Below are 23,944 nucleotides of genomic sequence, written 5' to 3' on the forward strand. Positions count from 1 at the left end.
AAATATCTTTCCAAGTTGAAGAGTATGAGTTGGACCAACCAATCTAATACAAGATAACAACACATACAGCCAATAGAAATGTCTTACCACCCAAGGCAAGCAGAAGGGGATTGTTTAATCAAACGATCTGGCCCTCAGCTTAGCAGGAGTATATTGTTTAATCAAGGGGGCTGGCCCTCAGCTTAGCAGGTCGTTGTTCACAAGCTGATGGCCCTGCACCCCACACCCTAAATCTCAAAGCATGCTTTCATTTCTATCTCGCTTGTTGAACTCAGACTCCCAGAATCTAAACCACTATATTTGTAAGGTCTTTCTACTTCATCTTTCCCAACATAGAACTATGAGGATAGAACAAGAGAGAAAGAAAAACTCCTAACTATTTTTTCCTGTTCTCTTGCTGCATAAGGGAAAGGCATTTATTGGTGTCATGCTAAATTGTCTTTCATAGGCTAAAGCCATATCTCTGATGTAGCTGGAGGAATCCTTTCCAGATGTTGCAAGAAGCAGGTAGGTCCTAAGTGAAAACTCTCTGTCGTAGTTTGACACTGGCCTAACACCAGGCACCCGTGAAAGTCACTCACTCACCCTCCCCTGCTGCAGCTGAGCAGTGGAGAGTAAATTTAATGAAGGCTTCATGAGTTGAGATAAAGACTGGGGGAAAACACTCCAAGGGCAAAACAGTCTCAACTTAAAGATAAAATGTATATTTATTATTAAAAGAGTCAGAGGAGGATAATGACAAGTAAAATAACCCCTTAAAACCACATTTTATTCCCCCAATCCCTCCCTCCTTCCCACCAACAGCACAGGGAGACAGAGCATGGGGGTTTTGGTCAGTTCATCACCCAAGATCTTCCACTTCTCAGGAAGAGGAGTTCTTCCCCTGTGAGACCGGGGGGTCCCTCCTAGAGGAGGCAGTGCCCCATGAACTTCTCCAACATGGCTCCAATTTCATGAGACATAGTCACCCCAGGACATGTGGGTTTCTCTTTCCTCCAAGGACAGGCTGCTCGCGCTCTCCACCAGGTCTCCCACTGGATCACAGCCTCCCCCAGACATCCACCTGCTCCAGCATAGGCACCTCCCCCACGGGCTGTGGGTGGATCTCTGCATCCCCATGGATCCCCATGGGCTGCAGGGGCACAGCTGCTTCACCATGGTCTCACCAGGACTTGCAGAGGAACCTCAGCTCCAGTGCGTGGGGCACCTCCTGCCCCTCCTCCACTGATATTGGTGTTGCCGTGTTGTTTCCCTCACATGGTCTCACCTCCTCCTCTTCTCTGACTAGGAAAAAAACTGTGCTGTGGTTTGTTTTGATTTCCTTCCTAAATACAGTATCACAGAGGTGTTACCAGCCTCTCTCATTGGCTCACTTTTGGCCAGCAGCATCTCCATCTTCAGAGCTGTCAGACTCTGCCGCACATGGTGGAAGCCTCAGCATCCTCTCACAGTAGCCACTTCTGTGGCCTCCCCACTACCAAAAACCAGGCCGTGCAAAACCAACACATTCTCCTTGGCTTTTTCACTACCTCATGTAGTCTTAAGCACATTTGGATTTGTTTTGTGAAAGATTTGGAGATACTGGTTCTTAAATTGCCTTGAAAAAGGTAATCAGACTTGCTATTTTTATTGTTACTCTCTGTCTTGTTGTGTTTTCCTAGAAATAGTCTTGGGCAGAATTCAGTAAATATAGACCTCAATAATCATATACTTGCTGTGGAACACGTGAATGTTCCTGAAGTGGTAGTAAGTAAAGAAAAATCTGACAGGCCCACAAGGAAAATTTCTCAACTATTGAGATGGTCATAGACATGGAAATATAAGACAAGTGAAAATAGAAAACTCTATTTGTAAGATTGACTAAGTTTAGTGTCTCTGTAAGACTGAATCCACCAAGCAGTGATATCTCCATGAAATTATGGGTTTTTAAAATATTTGCATTTCATTCCTGACTTAAAGTAATTGGGCATCATGTGCCAGCCTTACTGCGTAGCCAAGGAATGCACATATCCTAATGGAAATGGTCACTTGGTCACGTGATATTGCTTACACAAGTAATAGTTGTAACCAAATGGTATAAATCATATAGTTTAGAATAATATTAATGGTGCTACTACTAATAACAACAACAACAACCACCTATGTTAGAAATCACATTCTTCAACTTAGGGTAATGGTCATAAAAAGCAGTTACAGTAATCCAACAACACGTTTGCTATTTTCTAAAGAATACTTCCTTTTCTATCAAAAATTTTTTTGATACTAAATATTCTAGGTATGTGAACTTTAAACTTGTCAGACTGTTGTAACATATTTGAAAATTATAGTAATTTGATTAAAATGCTGCCTATAAGGCAAAAGGTTCAGTTAATAGAATCCATATGTAATTAAAGTGGAGAACCAAATGTAATCAGACCCCAGTGACTGGTGCCTTCATATTGATAGTTTTACAGTGGCCTCTGGGGTTGAAAGTTTATGTTAAAGTTACCAGTTTAGCTGTGCTCCAGAAAAAAGCAAGATGGTGTAGCTTTTGAAGCAGGTATGCCAACGTCCCAAACTGATAATCATACAACAAAAGTAGTTGACAGTCTGAATTTTGGGGCTGTCTGCCACTTGGCAGGTGGAAGAAGCACAAGACTGCTGTGTTGTACTAGTCAGAGAGTTGCATTTTGCAGCAGCACTGCTATATAAACATTCCTAAATGAAGGAAGTATGCCCAATGAGAGCAAGTAACAGTGTATTTTTTTAATAATATAGTCGCTTGATTTGTATGAATTCATGTTTGAGTCATCTGAAAGTTATAGACACAGCACTATGTACCAAGCCACAAAAGAAGTTTAAAAAAATTTCCTGAACTTTAAAAAAAAAAGAAATATTTTCTCTGGACAGTTTTAAGAGTTGACATCCTGTGTTAGAGTTCTCTAATCATCACCAGCACAATTTACAATCAGAACACACAGAGAGCCAGTTCAGACCAGCTCATCTGTTGACTTTGGCAGAAGCCCTTAATCTCACTGTATGTAGCTGCCACTTGAGAGCTGGGGACTCGGCAGAGAGCCAAAGGAGGATGGGATGCAGGGTTGGTCAAGGCATGAATACATAGGCCTGCTTCATTTCAACAGCCATACACTGCTTTTTTTAATACTCTTTTCATTTTACAGCCCCTTTTTTTTTAAAAAAAAACCCTGAAATTAAATGAGGACCTCTCATGAGCCACTACGCTCCAGGCATAAGAAATTGTAATGTCTGGCTTCCAGAAACTGTCCCGTCAAAATGTGCTTCTGATTAGGTGGCTTAATTACAGCTGTGAAAACAATGTTGATTTAGGCCTCAAGATTCCAGTGCATGTCAGCCGTTATTAGCTAGCCTTGGACTGAAGCCACCATTTTAAAACTCTGTACCACTAAAGTCACACACTGCCTGACAACTTTTTATTTAGGCAGAAATGTTGCCAGAAGCAACACATTTTATGCAAAATATTTTTCATTGCGCAAATTTCAAATGTGACACTGTTGATGGACATAAAATGGGTAGTTATGGGTGGACCTCACCAAGTCCAAAACCTAACTTTTGCAAAAAACCCCCTACCCCAACACATATCCCTCCCCCATTTCAAATAGTTTTTTCTAAAGTTTGACTGACATAATGCTTAATTTTAATTCCTTTAATTCAGTTTTATTCCAAATCCAGCATGTTGGTTTAACCACCAATTTTATTGCATGTAAATTTTCCTGACAGTTTCATTTGCTGTTGGGAAATAAAATTGCCATTTTTGCAACATGGGAAATAATGGCTAGTTTCAAAACCAATATGTCTGAAACTTCCTTTGCCTGAAGCAGGTTAAGGCACACACTCAATTTACTTTAGGGGAAAAAAGCTCATTAAATAGTTTTTAATATTTTAATATAATTTAAGTAACTGCTTTCACAGTGGGAAGGCTTATTAGGCCTATGTATTTACACCTGCAGAGAGGTAAATGTTTAGGTAATTAGGTGGTTTCCAATAATTCGGTTTTTCAGTTGCAGGGTTAATGCTGTAAACACTGTAGATGAACAGAAAGAGTGCTGCATTTAAACCTTACATTTCCACTTGTAGTATTTTTCTTTCAAGTGCTTAGGAAAGAGGCTTAAGTGGGGTTGGTTTGGGTTTTGTGGGATTTTATTGTTGTTATTGTTTTGGTTTTTTTTTCTTTCTTTGGTCTGTTCTTCAGCTCTCCTTAATGACATGAACTGGCTAAGGAATGTGAGAGAATGTGTGTGGGTGTGAACTCTCAGCAGAAGTCGGTACTTTGGAAAAGTAAGACCTACGTTCTCACTTCACTGTTGCTATGAAATTCCAAATGTCCATGTTGTGTGGTTTAATGGAAACCATGAAGTTCCTAAATGACTGCAGGTTTGTTCCGCTGTTAAGAACAAAACAAATCTTTCAAGTCACTGGCTAAGTCACAAAAAAGGAGGGTACCGTTTTCAGGAAGGTAATCTACTTTCCTTTTTTTCTTCATGGTTTGCATTTCTATGGCATTAGAAATGTGTTTCTAGTGAGGTACTGGAACTACCAGCTCACAAACAAGGATCCTCAGTTCCCGGGCCTGAAAATAAAGACACTTGGAAGCTAGAACTGTATTCATCTCTTACTCTAAATGCATGCCAGTGTAACAATTGTACCTTCAGAAGCAGCTAATTGGAAATGGATTACAAGAAACCAATGATTTGGATAAGGAAGCAAGTCTAAAGTGTAGGTTCGAGTTTGTCCTGTAAAAAATCACCATGCATTCATTCTCTGCCTGCAGCAGATTGGTGGAGAGCAAGACAGTGGATGCCTACACTTCATTTTGTTCAGTTTTCAAAGGAGGAATACTGGCATGAACTATTTTTATTTTCTTCGCATTACTAGGTGGGGTTTCCTTTAAAAGAATGTTTCAGAAATGCCCCAGTTGCTGTGTTGGGCAACTGTAAGTCAGGAGACAACGATGTAATGAATTTTTCCTTATTAGACACCTTTGCACTAGTCTTTTGAAATGTGTTTCATTGGTAATACACAATGAGTTTTATACATCAGCCACATACATTTGCTTCCTGTTGGCTACATACTGCTGTTTCTTTTGCCTTCTTCCCACACCTATCAAAGGAGTATTTCCAGGACATCATATTAAAAGAAACATTCATATAATATTACATATATTGTTAATGCTGCAGTAGAAATGAAAGTATTGGGAGTGCTAGACGTGCTGTTATTTTGAGAACTGGATATTATAGACCAGGACATTTAACCCTGGGAAAAAGTTTTTACAAAAGAACAGAGCCAAGGACACAATTTTACTGTCTTTATAGAAGAAAAGGAATATTCTCTACAAAGGCAGACAAATTCACTTCTTTCCAGACTCAAGGACTTTTACTCAGGCCAGAAGGTGCTTCCTCCTCCCTTTTGAAGAAGTTATTTCAAGAAAGAGAGCTGGCAAGCTTCTATTATTCCCTGCTAAACTGTGGGTTAAACATAAAGGGATTGTCTGTTCGTTCTGAGACTCTGAATTTGCTGAGAAATTTTTGGAGGGGATTAAAGCATAGCTGTGCCTGAATGAGTCTAGCATAGATGTTTAAATGGTGAGTGAATCCATGCAATTCAGTCTGTCATCTTCCTGATATTTTCTTGACATTTTAAATTTAGATCCTACAAGTTTTACTGTTGTGAATAATTATTTTCTTGTTTTCACACCTGTTTGGTTTTATGTTTCAGGCTAAGTATGTAAAGCACTGTTTATAAGGAGAAAATTCAGTGCTGATCTTCAGATATTAACTTTGATAAAGAGTGCAAGATGTGTAGATGCACCCTGTGGATTGCAGTTCACTTGATTGGGATGATAGATAATAGAAAGACAATTTTTGTTGTCTTTTTGCTGTTCTTGTTTACTTTATACTACTAGGTCACTGCCTAGATCACAGGGGGGAAAAAGATTGGAATATGACCTAGGGCAGTGTTTCCAGGAGCCTCTTTTTCAGCTAGCTTCAGAAATACACGTATGTGCAACATGTGCTTGTAATGTAGCATGGCTAATATTAGATGCACCCATTTAGAAAAATAATAATTAAAAAAATACATACATCTGTACACACACACACACTTTAAGTTGTGTTAAGCAAAATCTCAGGTTAAGAAGTTTGTGTTTCCCTCTGGATGGCAGAGAGGCAGTCTCTCCCACCAGAGAGTGAGTCCCCACCACCAGATCATTTGGTGTCAGCTAGCAGTCAACCTTCCCTCCACAGGAGACAACTGTCTCTGATGCTCTGTCTCCTCTGAGTTTCTGCTTCTGATACACAGACTGGGGGCGAAGGTCATGGGAACGCAAGGCTGGATATTGCCTCTATCCTAGGTCCCCCAGCAGATTTTACTGTCAAAGCTAACCTCACTGTTCCACACAGAGGAGGATGGATCCTCATCAGGCCAAAGGGAGATAGTGAGTGTGGTGAAGAAGGGTAGCTGCAAACCACAGCAGTCTACTTTATTTTGCACCTTTCTAGAATTTATTAAATCAGATTGTTTTCCTGTTGGCTTGTTAATGCTCTTTCTCCCGCCTTCTCCTATAATTGTGCGTGTTTCCATCCTTTTCAACTGTTAAAAATGTTGCATTCCTGTGACATGTTTGCAGTAGAGAAACATATTTGTTGTAAAAATAAATATATTTGCCTACTTCTGTTTGCTTCCATTTTGTACTTTAAGCATAAAAGTTAATGTGAGAAATGAAGAAAAACCAAACCTTTGAAATATCTTAGCAAGTATGATGTGCAGAGATAGAAAGACAGAAAATTCCATTAGTGCACAAAGCATAATATTGTTCTTAATACATAATTTTATTCCTGTTATGTTGGAATGATTTAAAGGAATACATACAGCAAGTTACTTCTTCATCTTTCTTTTTGTTTGGCCTTACATATTTAAGACACTGTTTAATATTTACCATCAGGGTTTTATTTCTTTATCTATTTATTTATTTATTTTCATTTCTAAGTTATGTGTAAAATTTTTTCATTGAATTCTGTGAAACCCACATTATGTAGAAAAGGCATAGTTATTCTGGTTGATCATAGTGAGGACCTGTTTTCTCCAGAGACTGAAGCAGTTTGACCTATTTAATAAACTAATCACTGAACAAATTTTTAAAATGGGAAATGGGCACTCCATAAGGTAAAGAGCTTTATTGTCAGCTAAAAGGATGTTATTGTGATAATGATCTTGATTATTCAAGTAACATTTGTTTTCTTCAGTTTATTTAACAGTTAAGTTAAAGAAAGGGATTTAGAAAGAAATGTGCTTCTTAAACTGTAGTTTCACTTCCCTATTTTACAAAAATTTGGGTGGAAAGGGAGGGTACCTTTAAAATGAACAGTGAGTAATAAAATTTACTAAAAATGTGGTCACAAATAATGTGATAATGGTAATCACCAGCAGAGTTTCTCTGATCCATGTGATGATATCAGGAAAGCAGTGACATTATGAAGATGCATCAATTTCATTTCATGCTTTTCAAATGGTGTAACTCCTTGTATTCCTAAAGGAATTCCTATATTCAGAGAGGCATCTATAGAACTCGTAAAGCCATGCTGCCTTAAGACATCATACGTTTGGATCTGGATCTCAACTGAAATTGGCCCATAAACTCATAGTTGACTCAGTAAATGTTGCCAGAATTCTGACATTGTGATACTTGCCTCTTAAATTTGCATATTCACCAGTACATTGAAAGACCTTTATCCTGTCTAGGTGATACAGATGATTTGACACATACACTTTCTGAAGGCCAGAACCACAGTAATAAAATAATTCACTATTTTTTCAGCTTTTATTAGTACTAAGGGTCTCCTTTGATCACAGAAGGATCATCTTGTATGGTGCTTTTATGCTTATGGTCAGCGGCCTGTTAGTCTTCCAAAGCCTGTGTGACATCAATTTTCGTTTCACAAGGTCTATTAAATCCATTGCATTCTTTTGGGAGCCTGAGCATTAAACATTGTAACTTCACCAGGGCTTTGCAAAGTTTCCTGACACATCAAGTCAAGTTTAATTTTAGTTTGTATATGTCAAAACATCCTATTGCTTTAAGTATTTTGAGTTTAATTTAATAATTTACTGACGTTTACTGTGCTTTAAATATGAGATGTTTTAGAAGACTGTAATCTCAATGGAAGCTCTGAATAAAGGAATTTAAGGTAGAATTCTGGAATGTACAAGACACACCAAATTACTGAAACATCCCTGGGGTTTTGGTTGGATTGTTTCAGAAAACCCAGTTTTTTAAACTTGTATTACACCTCTCTGGTTTTACAAACCAAAAAGCTGAAAAGCACTTTCCTCAATCTTCCTCTCTGTTCTTCATGACTCTTAGAAGTTTTACATACCTGATGAAAGTTTGGAGTATTGTGTGCGTTGGTGGTTTCTGGGTTTTGGGCTGTTATTATTTGTTTGTTTGTAGTATGTGTGTATGGTGTCTGTTTTTGTTTGTTTGGGGGTTTTTTGTTGTCTTTAACTTTGCTTTCAGAACACACAGTTGGCTTACATATATATATGAAAGGATAAAATTCCATTAGCTTTTTTTAATGTTTATTCATCTAAAATATTATTGGTATACAGGAAGTATTAGTTCCGTTTTCCTAGTGGACTCACCTGAACTGCATATTCAACTTCACAGAAAGCAATGATCTAGTACCTGAGCTAAGAACAATTCTTGGCGGCTATGCTCAGGAATCTAGTAAGTATAAAAAGTTCTGTTCAAGTAATTATTAGATATTTTTATTTAATTTTAGTCTGAAATATAATTGTATATATGGATATGGCCAACACAAATCAAAACAGTAAACCTAGCTCACTCACACTCAGGTTGTTTATAACTGATAGGCTTGACTCCTTGACCAGTTAATGTAATTTGGATCTTGAATTTACAGAAGACCTATATATTAGCCATCAACTGATACAGAGCCTGAAATAATTTTCCTAGGCTATTCAGATATCAACTGATACTTCATAAGAAATACTGCGGGAAAGCCAATTGACCATTATTGTTATAAAACTGCCCTTTAGAACTCTGTTGAAGGTACACTGCTTCAGATATTGCATGTTGTCTGTGGGAGAAGGAATAATTCCCTCTTTAAGTTACTTCAGCTAGGTTTTACTGAGGATCAATGAACATTAAAATATTTACCTTGAATAAGCAAACAAAACTTAGAAAACTATACCAAACCAATAGAGAACCAAATGTACCTCTTCCTGGTGAATCTTTCTGTAATCTAATTTATGATGGAGAGGGATGTAGCCCTTATCAGGATTTTGGCTAGGAGGTAGAAGCCTACACATCTGCAGTGGGCTATCCAGAAAATCTACATGCATTGGCCGATGCTAAAAGGATGGAACCCTTTGTTCTCCTAATACCTTGATGATTTTAATAATAAACCTTCACTTGGAGAAAATTAAATTGGCAGTAACACCAGTTCACTTCTAAACGTGTGGTATAAGTCAGTCATTCCTTGCTCCATCACTTCGCTTTTTTAAAGAGGCTACTCAGTTATTTAACTGAGGTTCAGATTAGCCTGTAGTCTAATGTATCTGTGCAGGTGTTCTGACTCAAAATGCAAATGTTTGTATTTTGTATATGAGATTTCAATCAGTCTGTTTTTCAAATAGGTGCAGATAAGTTGCATAACCCATGTCTGTATTCAGTTTATGGTCCTAGTTCCATTGTCTCCAAAGAGTGAACATTAACCTACTCCTCAGTAGCAGATAGTAAAGGCTGTCAAATCTTGACGTCAGCATTTCCCTTGTCATTTCATGATTATGAACAACACCAGATTATAATCTCAGTACCTAGTGAGCCAAAATAGCGTTTATTCACTTACAAGATCTACAGTAATATTATTCACTATGAGGCCATGCATGTCCCTGACACTTAATTTTAATTCTGAGTAATGCCATTTTCCTACATCAACTCTGAGTGAGGTATTCACTGTATCTTTTTCATTGCTGCAAAACTACCCACTTCTACATTAGCAGCCTCTTCCAGAGGTATGTGAGTTCCAATTCCTTAAAATCTGCTGCTTTTCACCACCTTTCATAAGGACAAGTTGGTTCCATGTTCTTCCCATAACTTCCTGTCATAAGAGGAGTCTGCTTTACATCTTAATTAATGTATTTCCTTTCTTATTTTCTTTACTTCATGCTTAGGAGTTTTCTTGAGCTTCTACTTTCTACAGTCTCGATGTCTGCTTCTCTTTGTGAAAATAAAATTTCTTGTGTAGAAAAAATGTCTTTTCAAAGATTTTAAAAGAGAACTGCAAGGGAACTTTTCCCTGTAGATATGCTTGGAAAGAAAATAAATTACATAACCTATGTGAGCTTGCTGTAGTTTAGCAAACCAGAATCTTAAAAGGCTGTATAGATAGTCTTTTGAGCCCTGTCTTGTTGGAATTGTGGTAGTTGAAACCCATAAGGCCACAAGAAGGTATTTGCTATAGTGGCTTTCATAATTTCACTGTCCAGATGCTAGTGCTCGATCTAGACTCTTCCACCCTCTTCAGAAAAGAGCATTTGAGCATCATCAGTACTTACTACATACATACCAACTTTTTAAGGGACTTTTCTGACCTCCTTATTTTTATATATAAATATACCTAAGAGAACTAGTGAGCAAATTGAAGTGTTCTCAAGGCATCTGTTAGCAAAGTAACAGTGAGTTGTGTGTTTGATCTTGTTTTTCTATAAGCTATCAAATGAATCCTAAACCGTTGATTTCCATATTTTTAATAGATAATTTTATTAGCTACATAAATCCATACTTCTAAAAATATTCCTAAAAATATTGCATATTGGGCAGAAATGCATAGGAAAAAATAATCTTCTGAATACCTAAAGATTTTTTAATGCAAGAAAGCTGATTCATAAAGATACTTTCATTGTTAGCAGACCTTCCTCCTCTATGTTGTTAAGTGCTAGTATTGTAAATAAATTACTTTGTCCTCTCTTTCCTCTTGAAACCAAATTGCTGTTACAGTATATTTTTGTTAACTATAAAGTGATTGAAGTATTTTACTGAATCAGTGTAATTTCGTTGGTTTTTTTTGGGTTTTTTTTTGGTTTTTTTCCAAAATTGCTGTGATTATTAGCTCCAGGATGGCTTTTGGTAAGAGATAAATAAATGCACTGCTGGCAAATATCCACTGTCCTTATTCCATTTAGCAGCAGAATGCCTAAATTGTCGTCGTGCCAGTTCGTCGCAGACAGACAGAAAGGAAGGTAGCATTTCGCTGTGCGTGAGCAGTTAGAGGGCAAGCAGACACCGTGCACCTTGACCACCTATTATGAAGCTTTTTGCTACAATGTCAAGTGAAAGCGAGTTAATTGGGTGAAGCTGTAGAGCATGTTAGGGGCATGGTAAAGGGTTGCTGTCTGACAGCTGAATGTCAGCAGAAGCTAGTGAAGTGTGGCTGAGAGACAGAGACCTGTCACAAAGTTCATGTGGACTGTATCACAGTTAGGGAGATGAAACGTGGTTCTGTCTCACTTTCTCCCTCATTGCATTCAAGCACCTTAAGATTTCACACTGTATGTGTCAACCCTTGTTCTCTAAGCTGTTTTCTCCTTACACTTCTGCATTCAAATTATTGGACAGAAGATGCTAATGTTTGGCAAAATGAATGTAAATATACCTCTTTCCTTTTTCTGCTAGAGCAGCAGTATACATGCAACTCAGATGAAACTTTGAAGGCTTACGTCAGACAGTCACACTGGATAGGAATTCAGATGATGGCTGAATACATCTCTCTCGAGAATATGAAGTTTGACACTTTAACTAGTGGAATAGGGATTGTTTTCCCAGAAGAAAAGGCTAAGTAGGGGGGACTACTTTGTCGGTTGGTGGTGCCTTAGCATGGCGTTGTAAGTCTTTTAGTCTCTAATTGTTGTCCTCTTCTCCCCTTCTTGCTAGAAAGAAACAGGAGTGCCAAGAGGGAACCGTGAATGACATAGTGATCTAAGACAATAAGAAGCTGGGGGAAAAGTCACATAGTAGGAAAGCCTTCCTTAGAAGCAAGAGAGGCATTGGTTAAATGCAGGCATGATCTTACACACTGCTGTGAAACATAGAGTGGTGTCATAATGGAAAGTGTGGTGTACCTTTCAGTGTTGTTTGCAGCATGCAGCACAAAGTAAAGCAATAATCATTTAGGTTGGTCACCCAGATTCAAAAAAAAAAAAAAAAAAAAAAAGAAAAGAAAAAGTAAAAGTTGCTTCCATTCTTGTCAAAGTGGAAAAGTGGAAAGACAGTGGTAGGTATCATGGGCAAAAATTACTAAGAACTAAAGTTCTAACGTACTAAAAGTTCCAAAAGTACTAATTACTCAAGAATTTGAAAACTTTGATTGAAATCAAAACAGACTAATCATTTCACCCAGAAAAAAAAGAGCACCGCTTTTTTGTCTAACATTTTGGTATTAACAGTGCAGTGTAGAGAATTTGACCTAATAATGGAAAGGTTTCCTGTGTATTCCAATGAAGCATCTGGAACAAAGGCTTGTGGTATAGGCTGTGTGTGAAATTTGGTCAAAACTTTTAGAAAACATCAAAATTAGCAATGCAGAACCAAGTTACTTGTCTTTAAGCCAACAAAACATTGAAGATAAAGTGTTCATCTGACATGATAATCCATCCGGTCCTGTGTGTTCTTCAAACATACCAGGTTTAAGTGCATTTGAATGAAACAGCATTTTCGTTTAGAAAAACAAATACAATATGTAATGAAATTTTTCTCTTAATTGCTTTTAATTGAGCCTGCAGACTCTGATTTCACTGAGTGAATTAAATGCCAAGAGCATTAGGAAAGTAAGAAAAAATTGTAACTTCCCAACATTACTGACTCATGTTTGTTTAAAAACTCCTGAAAATAGAAGAGGGAATTCTTGATAATGAAAAAAGCCATTAGTATTGTTGGCTAGCAGCACCCAAAGTGTGTTGTGTGTCTACCTTTCTGACTTAATATGGAATGAGTTGGCAGCCCATTGAATTATTCTGATAGCAGATTGTTTGCACAATCCAAGCAGGAGTGCTGACAATTAAAATTTATACTGAATGTTACCATTTTCTTACATTGTGTCAGAGTACCAATTTAGTCCTACTGCTTCAGCATACAGAATTGCAAGATCACTGACACGGGAAGCAAACTTTCCAGTTCTAGTCATACAGTTCCTGCTTTGAAAAAGTTTGTAACTAGTGCTGTATTTCACTGACATCCAGAAAAAGTTTGTAACTAGCACCGTAATGCACTGATGTACATCCACAAGTAATACTTCCCATTTTAAATAACAGTTTGTAGCATTTTATTATTTGAGAGTAAGAAATGGCTCTTGGAGCAACTTTTAACAGAAAAAAAAGATGAGCAGCATACTGGAAATCCCTTGACATTGTCTGGCAAAAGGCAACTCAGTTTTGGAAATAGCAGTCTGAATAGGAGGTTGTGAATGATCTGACAATGTACATCTTTCTCTATAGGGAAATAGGGTTTCCACATAAGTGCTGCAAAATGGTTATTGAAGACAGTGGTTCTTTTTTTAACACTTACTGGAATTGATATTGTAGCAGTGAAATGATGCAAGGTGCTAGGATAGCATAGGTGGGAGAAGCTGAAAAGAATATTATTGACCATTTGATTTGCTGTCTACTGGTATTACTGTGTATTTGTGTGTTCTGGTTCTGGAGTTGGGCTGAGAGGAGTGAGTATCAGAAATTAATTGTGGAGAAATATACTGACTGTTTCTTACTTTCTGCCCAGCATTCTCTGCATCTGTGCTTAACTTAAAGTTCTTCCTATTCTTGAGAAACTGTGCTACTGTCTTTCTAGAGATTTTAGGGGCTACTAGAATTTTGAAGAAACTACAGCATACTCCTCTCTCTGCATTTCTGTTTACTGACAGGCATCCTCGCACACCTAAGTGTCCTGTATTCTGGTGGATTAGAGATCAGATTTTAGCCTTGTAATTCAGCAATTTTATGTCATTTACACTGAGATATAACAATGAACTTCTTATTACACCTGCTTCATCACACAGGTATGGAACTGTCGTAACGTGTATTCACTATTAATCCTCATGCCCTTCTGTCTCTTATTTGGTCTCTTCTGATTCTAAGCAGTTTCATGGCTTTTTTACCTCAGTTGAAGCCAGTTGTTATTGCGTGCATAACCTAGAAGCCTTAATGCACAAAAATCTTACCACTATTTATTATTCTGATTTTCTAATAATATATTTTTAATAGGGTAGCATGTTACATGTCAGAAGAAAGCAGAGAAGTTTGGGCTACTGTGTTTTGAAATTGACTATTTGAAAGTAGTTTGAAGTGACAAAAATTAGTGGTGGGAAACCTGAGAAGTGGAAGAAGTCTTTGTAATAACATACATAGCTGAGGGAAATTGAAAAGCTGTGAAAATTGTCCAGTAAAACAATCTTTGTGTAGATTTTGAAGGCTGAAACTGTTCTGACTGATTTGCAGTTTCAGCTGTAGATTTTTCTCCTACAATTGAAGATAAACAGTACACTTATAACAGTTTATTTCCTTCTGTAATTATCTGCACCACTGCCAAAACATGTGCATAGTCTTCTAATTTCAAGTGTACAACTGTGCGTATTATTCCACAAATACAGATATACAAAAGCAAAATGGGCATCTTTGATCACAACATGATGCCTTTGGGTAGGTTGACATTGCAATATAAACATAATATAAGGATATAATAAATGATGGTATGAAAATATTCCATCACAATATCATCATAATAAAGCAACCCACTATAAATGAGTTTTAACTGTGGTTAAGCAGCTCATATATCATCAGACAACCTTTAAACTAGATCCTAAATTTGAACTATAGGTTAGCTGCAGAGCAGCTATAAAGGGGAACTGTTTTAGAAATCTTTTCCATATCTAATAAAAAATTGCTTAGTTAACTAAGGTTTAGAAAGCAATTATTCCATAATGTAGACTAACATTTCATATTTTGTCTTCGAGAAAACCTGTTTTTTAAAGTTAGGCGACCAAAATTTTGAAAAATATGCACAGGACGTGACCAGTTACTATATTACATAAATATTTTGAAAGCATATTTTTGCTAGACGTATGTGTCCTAGATATCTATTTACCCGGTGAAGTATAACAGTTCAGATGGAGTCATGTATGGCTTACAGGGTAAATAAAAGTGCTGTGCTAAAGATTTACCCAAACAGACACATTATTTCAGATAAATAATTCCTCTTTTAAAAATTACCTAAATGCGTATTTATATGATGGATTATCACCACAGCTCTGGCATAGCTATTTGAGTTTATCAATTTAAAACATGTTTTAGGTGTCTAAATACAATAATGATGAAAGAAGTCTGTTGGGGAAATTTTAACTGCCTTTAAAATTCCTCTGTAAATGTTCAGAAAATAAACATTATAAGAATTCTGAGTATTTTTTCTTCTAACCTATTGAATACTATTTTCTTATTCATCATGAGGGTATATAAATATATTGGATCAAAATGGTTCGTAGGACTAAGAGCCAAAAATTGGTTTTTGCATCAATCACGTTGCTATTAAATCTGATTTCCCTTTTGTTCAGTGACTAGTATTCTGTTTTGTAAGAAGTACAGCACAGGCTCCAGATAACCAAACCAGAGCTTTTTTTTTCCCCAACAGTGAAGCTTTTACTGTAACGTAGTCTATTGACTTGCTGCCAATCATTAAGTTTCATACTTTTTTTTTTTTTTTTTTTTTTTTGCAACTCTCAAAGGATCTGATTTCTTATATCTTTACTGGGATTTTGATGCCATATTTTTCAACAGCCCCACCCCCCCTCACTGCAGCTTGGAAAAGAGTAGTATGTGAGTGTAATCATAGCATGAGATTTTGCCTTCATTGTGGTATGCTGATTGAGGTGTTGAAAGCAGTAGAAACCAATATGTTTAAATTTTCCTCAATATTTGTTATCCAGAGTGAAACACATTTGTAGCTTGCAGCTTATTGATTTAATTTTTTTTATATGTGGAAGTTTTTTTTAGAACATCACAAGTTGTTTACATATTTCAATGCTGTTGTAATGGCTTTAATGAATGGTTCTTATTTTAGAGACAATTTTTATGTGGTCGGTTGATTAAAGTGTGCAAAGAACAGGTTGTTAATTAGTGTACTAGCCTTCACTGAGAACTCATTTCATGTCTGTTGGTACACTGAGATCTCATCTGTGCATTGGCTTCTTAGTGGTTCTCATTTGGTGGAGAGTTGAGCCCAGAAGGAGTGAAAAACTAGAGTGTTACAAATCTTACTTGCTAGTCCTGCTGGTTATCTCATCCTCATCAGACCGATAATTTAGAAAAACTCAGGGCACTACCTCATTTTAACTACATACTTGACACAGCTATCTAAATTTGCTACTGTATGAAGGTATAAAATAACCTAGTTGTTTACAGTGGCTGCAGTATAGCTTGTGGTGAATCTGGAAATCAAGAGTCCATATCAAAGGGAACTGTTGAAGTAGGTGTTAGAGGCAACAATTGATTTTTCTTTAGCAATGATAACAGAGGAAAGGGAAATCTTTCTTGAATGTGTCTTTATACATATGACTGAGACTGGATTTGTTGAAATGTGAACATACACACATCCTTCAGCTTCTCTCCAGATGTATATGAGTTTGTGTGTCTCTATATATGGGTTTATACCTCAATGTGTGTGTTTCTGTATGCATGTATACTCTTCCTTAAATGCTGAAGAGAATGTTCTAAACCTCAAAGATACTGTAATGGTTATTCAGTGTGTTAATTTTTAATTCTGTAATTGTGCCTTGCATGTGATGCTTTCATGTATTATAAGATTTGATGAAATTTTTCTTATTTTCACACCATGTAGTGCAGAAGAGCAACATGACGTTGAGTTTTCTTTTATTTGTCTAGAGGAATTACAGAATGTCTTTATCATTTTTTAAAGAATTATTATTACTGTTATACTGATATTATCCATAATCTTTTAAAGTATGATGCCTTATGTTTTATTGCTGGAAGTTCTTTAATGTTGAATTTTAACTAGTATAACGTTTATATCTGCTTGACTGAATATTGAGACACATTGAAGTATGAAACATGTTCCTATCAATGTACATTCAGTGTATATTTTCTGGCCATTTGCCTGCAGGCTAATTTGAAGAGTATTAAGTATTTGATTTCAAATGATGATAAAATATGTTTTAAAATAAACAAATACCTAATGGTTAGCATGGTGTATGTTTCCTAGTAATAGTGACAAGGAGACTGTGGAAAAAGTTTGTTTATGTTTATAAAAAGAAATCTGTTAATTGTAATGAACAGGGACTAAAAGTTCTCTGTAAGTATTTGTAGCACTTCAAATACAGTAGGTTATTTGTTCCTAACACTTACTCGGCATAAAACCTGAGAAAATATCCTTTGTTTCGTTTTGTTAAATATGACTATTGGTTCTCAGATACCAAAGTGTTTAAAACAAGAAGCAAACATTGCAAATACTTAGTATACATACTTTTGTGAAAGGAATTTAATGGTAAATGTAGATTCTCTTTTTGTTCTTTTTTTAAATTATTATTCTTATTTATCATTCCAGGAAACAAGAGGTAGTTCAAGCATTAGTGTGGCTCCAAGGTAGAAGTTCAGCCTGACCAGAGTTCTATCCTAGACTTTTTGGCATTGCAAGCTGAACTTGACACGTCCTACAGTGCTATGCAAAAGAGAGACAGTTCTCTGTCTTCAATCTGTTTCTTCAGCCTGGATGTCACATCCAATCCCAGAAGAACAATGGAAAATGGATTTTCAGATTCTTAGTATCAATAATCTTCTAGAAGGGAAAAATTGTATTAATGTAAAATGATGCAATTAAAGTGTAATTTTTTTGCTATATTTGAGTTGTAGTTCAGCGTTTGTATTTTTTGACATTAATTTTACAGTTTTATGAAAATGTGCATTTGTATGTTCACATTTCTGTACTTGTCAGTTTTTGCATACTGAAGCAGTTATTTCTTTAAACTTTTATTTATTGCAGTTGTTTATTTTTTATGTAGTATATTTTTAAATGTTAAAGAATGGCACATTTTGGGTAATTTTCCTCAGTCTTAAAAAAAAAATCAATAAGCCATTTTAGTCTCTATCTATCAAAGTTGTTTCATACTTGTCTATTTTAAAGCAGGACTGCAATACTTTAATAGGATTGAGAGAGCTATTTGAAATGTATGCCAATGATTCCTGTCATTTCATGGCAGCCCTGCCATGGTTCACTGAGCCCCCTCTTTTCTCTTGTCAGCTCAACTGAAGACAAGCATTTAGTTGCAAACTTTAAGCAGGTTGTGCAAAACAGAAATGATGTGACTGCTTCTCTTCCTGCACAATAATGTCACTGCTGGTCAATGTGAGAAGGTCAGGTTGCTCCTTGTAAAGCTACATGATACCACTTGCCTATTTGAACAAGTTAAGTTAACCACTGAATCTGGTCCCTGCAGGCGCTGAAAACTCACCCTTTTATCAAGTCTGCATTTCATAAGAAAGAAGAACAATTGTGGAGGGAGGATTTCTGATGATATGTTTATATACTTTATAAGGACAGTTCCCAAACCAGTGTTGCAGGTAATGTATTTAGTTTAAACTGAAAGACTAAAAAGTAATGGCTGTTTTGACCTTCAAATAGACTCCTTTTTTGTTGTTGTTGGTAGGACCCAAGAGTGACGCCCATCTTTGATGCTGACAGAATTTAAAGCAAGGCCATTGCCCTGCATTTTCTGCCTTGTAGCACACAAAAGTAAAATTGTATGTCAGGCCGAGATGTCGGGGAGCTGACAAGATGCCCCAGTGACATTTCAGCTGGAAAGAGCAAGTGTCTTGCAACCAAGTGGTCAAATATCAAATAATAGGTCAAGCAGGAAGGAGCTGAGTTCTAACCACAAAGAGGTTTCTGGTAACTTACTTGACAAGCTTTTGGGTGCTTTGTGGCTTGACAAAGTGATGTTCTGTTGGGTATCGCTAGACAGACTGTTCTTTATTGCCTTCAGAAGATCAGACATTGACATTGATTAAACTCTTTAACCCTTAAAGGTTAAATCCTAGCATTTTCATCATTGTGAATGAAGAACAAAAGGAATTTTTTAATATACCATTGGTTTCATATTAATCACAAATCCCTAGTGCTATTAACTTTTGATGTGCTGTGTAGTTTTTGACAAAAAAATTGAATGCAAAATCTATATAATAGATTGTTTCGCAGTATGGGCCAGTGATACATTAGAAAAATAATATTATGCATTATGGAATTTGCAATATCTTCTAATATGTCAAATGTAGGATTTGATTTTAAAGCTTCGTGACTACTGCTGAAATTCCATTTTGGATGGAAAAGAATATTTGCATAAATGATGTATCACTTAAGATAAACAAATCTTTCAACTACCCTTGTTTTCAGGTACTCTAGAATCATAGAATATCCTGAGAATGAAGAGACCCACAATGATCATCATGTCCAAATCCTAGCCCTGCACAGGACAATCCAGTGAGTCACACCTTGTGCCTGAGAACACTGTCCAAATGCTTCTTGAACTCCCTTAGGCTGGTGCTGTGACTGCTTCCCAGGGGAGCCTATACCAGTGCCCAACCACCCTCTGGGTGAAAACCTTTCCTTGATATCCCGCTTAAACCTCCTCTGTCACAACTTCAGGCCATTCTCTTGGGTCCTGTCACTGGTCACTACAGAGAAGACATCAGTGCCTGCCCCTCCTCTTTTCCTCTTGAGGAAGTTATAGACTACAGTGAGGTCTCCCCTCAGTCTTCGTCTCCATGCTGAACAAACCTAGCCACTCCTAATATACCTTTAAATTTTCAACAGAAGACCACAATCTAAGGTGGCTTCAAATTTTCAGGTATTCTGTATTGTGCAGTCCATTGCTCACAGCCTTGATGTGCATGTATGTGTGTATAATGATACAGAGCCATGAAATGCCAAATAAATCCTGACTAACTCTTACATGTAAGAGTCAGAACGTTCATGACAAGAGGAAGAACATTCCTTTATGTATTTAGTCTTAAATACCAAAGAAAAAAATTTTTGTTTACCTCCAAGTGTCTTGGCTCCACTCTTCCCGTGACAGTGACTGTTCTTAAAGGCACCACAAATACAGTATTCTGGTCTTCCAAATTTAATGTCAACAATCTATTATATTAATATGAAGAATGAAAGAATATTTCTCACTGATCATTTTTCTCTACTGTGTGTAGATACATTTAAGCACTTTTTGGTATATTCTTATGGTACTCTATAGTTTGAAAGAGAAAGTGCCTATTTTTTGCTGCATGGTCACAAACTGCTGAAGATTTGCAGCCTACTTGTCCCTTTCCCATCATTGCCAGTCTATGTGGTATTCTGCCTGTAGAGGCAGAAAAAAGATTTCTTTCTGAAATCCTTATCTTACTGAGAGTAGGAATATCTCCTCCAGTTACTTCAGTTACAGCTCCAAGCGTGGAGCTGGTTTATGTGATTTCACAGAGACCATAACAATGGCAAACTGACTGTAGTTAATAGGAATGATCTAACAAGCTATCATATCTCAGAACTAATTTATAAAGTTTTCACTGAAGGAAAACATCTACCTTATTTACTCTGTTTAAATATTGACCAACTATGAGTTACACACTATTTTTCTTAAAGCTATCCACTTGGAAGGGACTTCGAAATATCTTTTATGTGGCTGTCAGATGTCCCATTTATAATCAAAATCTCCACTTTCTTACATTGGGAAGAAGCTGATAGTAGTAAACAGGATTATCTTTAGTGTGATACTCCTGAGTTGCTTTTCCTTGCATTTGATAAGGTGAAATTTGAGATAAATTCCAAATAAGTAGAAGGTCCCCTGTTAGTAGTTTAAAAATGCAGTTTGTAGCTTACCAAAGCGTATTTTTCCCTATCTTTTGGGGACACAATAAAAGTCATGTTTTTGTAGAATGTGTCTAGACAGTACAGTAACAGTAGCTTTCAAAAGAGCATCCTGTTTTATACCATCTGCTCTGCCTTGCTTTGACAATTACAGAGCTTGAGACCTTGATCTGTATTATCAAAGCTTTTCATTTTTAGGGCCTGGAATTTGAAGAGGTCTAGTTCCAGTTGTATAACATCAGCTTCATCTCAGCACTCTTCCAGGAGAGCAACTAGTTTCCTTAGAAGGATGACCGTATTTGGTGGGGCTAAAATACTCTCCATGGTTTTTGAATGTGGTGCAACAAATGATTGGCTTTTTGGTCAGTCTCAAAATTAATATTAATTTATTTACCCACCAAGCAACATATCTCTGAAAAGAGATTGTGTAATACATTATTTTTTCCCTGCACTAGGTTTTATAATTGTTAGTACAAGTTGTGTTTGTACCTGTGTGCACACATATGTATATCTATCTCAGCAAAGATTTTGGTTATTGGACTGACTTTATTATCACTCCACATACTCTAAGCAATTCCTACTGCAGCAGTAGTACAGAGGAGGGTTTTGGCTCCTGTCTCTCACAACTATTTGCAAATTCAGCAGAATTCAATGCCTGTCAAGTTGGATAGACACTTATGGGAGTATCTTCCATTGTAAAAGATCTTGAATGCCTTTATCAAGTCAAATCAAGTGAGCTGAGATTTGAAGGCTCTGAAGATCATCTATTCCAGCACCCCTGCTTAGAATACAGTCAGCTACAACAGGTTCCTGAGCATTGCCTTTTGTCCTCTCACTAGGCACCACAGAGGATGGTGTGGCTCCATATTCTTTACTTTACAGGTATTTACACAAGCTGGTAAGCTCTCCCTGACCCTTCTCTTGGCCATGATTTTTTTAGCTCTCTCAGCCTCTTCTCTTATGAGAAGAGATGATACTCCAATCATTTTATTAGTTATCTTTTTGGTCCTTCACTGGACTTGCTCCTGTATTTCCATCTCTCTCATGTGCTAGGGAGCTCTGGACTGGAGCCATTACTCCAGATACAGAGTCACCAGTGCTGGATAGAAGGGAAAGATCCCCTCCCTTTAGAGCTGGCAGTTCTCTTCTTGATGCAGCCCAAAGGTGCTCTGTTTTGGTCTGTTTTGCTGCCAGGGCACATTTCTGCCTCATGGTAATCAGGAAAACCAAGAACCTCAAGGTACTTTTCTGCCTAACTGCTCCCTGGACACCTGGTCCCCAGTCAGTCTCAGGTCCCTGTCCTGTCCTGTCCTGGTGCCAGAGGTAATTCTCCCCAGGCAGAGCAGCCTTTCTTCTCTTTATTTGAATTTCATCAAGTTCCTATCAGCCCTTCTCTAGCCTGTCAAGACAGTCTCTGGATGGCAGCAAATCCATCTGATCTGTTAACCACTTCTCCTGGCTTGGGATCATCTTCTGACTTGGGGATTTTGCACTGGGTCCCATCATCTATGCCATTACACATTAATAATGTTATGAGTCTGTATTGGTCCCCATATTGACCCCTGGGGTACACCACCAGTGACTGGCCTCCAGGTGGACTTGATGCCACTGATCACCATGATTTGAGCTCACTAGTTCAGGCAGTTTTGCAGGTGACTTACTGTCCATATATCTAATCCATAATTCCTTACTCAACAAGTGGGACATTTTATTTTGTAAAGGGCTCTCCAAATTTCCAAACACTGCTAAAGCCCTGGATTAAGTGAAAGGCAATTATTTTATATAACCTCTGTCAATTAGGTCAGTCTGATCATTTGATCACTTAGAAGAGCATCTGATCATTCTGCTCTCATTCTGTATTTGAAAGATTTTTCATTGCTTTAAATTTAAGATAAATTTGCATGTGCTATAACTAAGCTCCTAAAAATATTTAACCTCTCTTCTGATATACAGAATTGCTTTAGTAGCATTTTTCTCCTGATGTTTTTTGTAGTTCTTTCATTACTCTCCAGTGAATAAACCCCAAAAAGACCCTGGCAGCCTCAGTGTTTGGATGAAATCTATATGTGAAGAGCACCTCTGCTACTACTGGTGATGGAACACCAAGCTTACTCAGCATTTCTCTCTCCATTCTGTTGCTGCTTGGCCTTGAAATCCAAACTAACAAAGGAATCTTTTAATCTTGCCTAGTATGAAATGACTAATTTTGTCTAACTTGACTTCACTTTGGTATTCATAATCTGATAATTTTTGGACAATCATATTTAAAGATTAGATATCTAATCTTTAAATCTAATGTTTTCTATTTTTTAACTAGTGACTTTCATGGAATTATTTGAAACAAAGTCCAACCATTTATGAAGCTTTAACTGGGCACAGTAGAGCCATGAGAAGGCAATCGGATATCAGCAATAATTATTAGTACTATATACTATCTATATCATAATGGTGACAATACTAATATATAAATATCCTTTCTTTTTATTGGTAAACAGATTTTTTAATCTCCCACTGCATGATGATAACAGAGAGATTGTTCAAAAATGAAGCAATGCTAATTATGTTTAAATAATTACATTTCTTTTTGTGTGACATACAGCTAACCCACAGAGCAGCCCCACTAATTGTTGACTTGTAGATATCTGAATAGTTTAGTCCACACTAATGGTGTGGTCCTAAAAGTTGTGGAAACAAGCATCATAGACACTATACTTGTGAGCAGTACACTTTAGAGAGGCACGCACCTTCTACACAGTACAGAAAAAATGCTGTTAGGCTTAAAAATCTGGCACATGTGCATACCAAAATAAGTAGGAGCAACTTTTATATTAATCAGGTGAGAGTTTTGGTAACTTTCAGTTTATGCTGTGTTGACTTCCCATCAGAACTTCATACATACAGTCCTTGTAATGCATGGGATTCTGCTGGCACATAGGAGAAGGAACCCAAAGCTACACTCCATCCTGTAATGTTCATATATAGCATCTGAAGTTTTTTTTTTAC

At 37.0% G+C, this 23,944-nt stretch overlaps 1 protein-coding gene across 6 annotated transcripts in view; it reads left to right on the forward strand.

Annotated features, from left to right (window-relative positions):
* The window catches only part of CCDC171 (coiled-coil domain containing 171), a 163,147-nt gene extending 142,956 nt beyond the window's left edge, over positions 1-20,191 (forward strand). The window contains exons 26-27 of one of the 6 annotated variants that reach the window (XR_010083542.1): positions 13,947-14,081; positions 17,636-20,190. Coding sequence is in view for 3 of the 6 variants with exons in the window: in XM_063423196.1 (XP_063279266.1) it covers positions 4,211-4,266 (56 nt within the window). In the remaining 3 variants the exon portion in view is untranslated. Of the gene's footprint in view, positions 1-4,210; positions 4,297-8,622; positions 8,741-13,946; positions 14,083-17,635 lie in introns of those variants that run through there. The other 5 variants (XR_010083543.1, XR_010083541.1, XM_063423196.1 and 2 more) reach the window with 5 other exon arrangements.
* Positions 20,192-23,944: the final 3,753 nt, after the last annotated feature.

The sequence above is a fragment of the Prinia subflava genome, chromosome Z (assembly GCF_021018805.1).
Source record: "Prinia subflava isolate CZ2003 ecotype Zambia chromosome Z, Cam_Psub_1.2, whole genome shotgun sequence".
Lineage (NCBI taxonomy): Eukaryota > Metazoa > Chordata > Aves > Passeriformes > Cisticolidae > Prinia > Prinia subflava.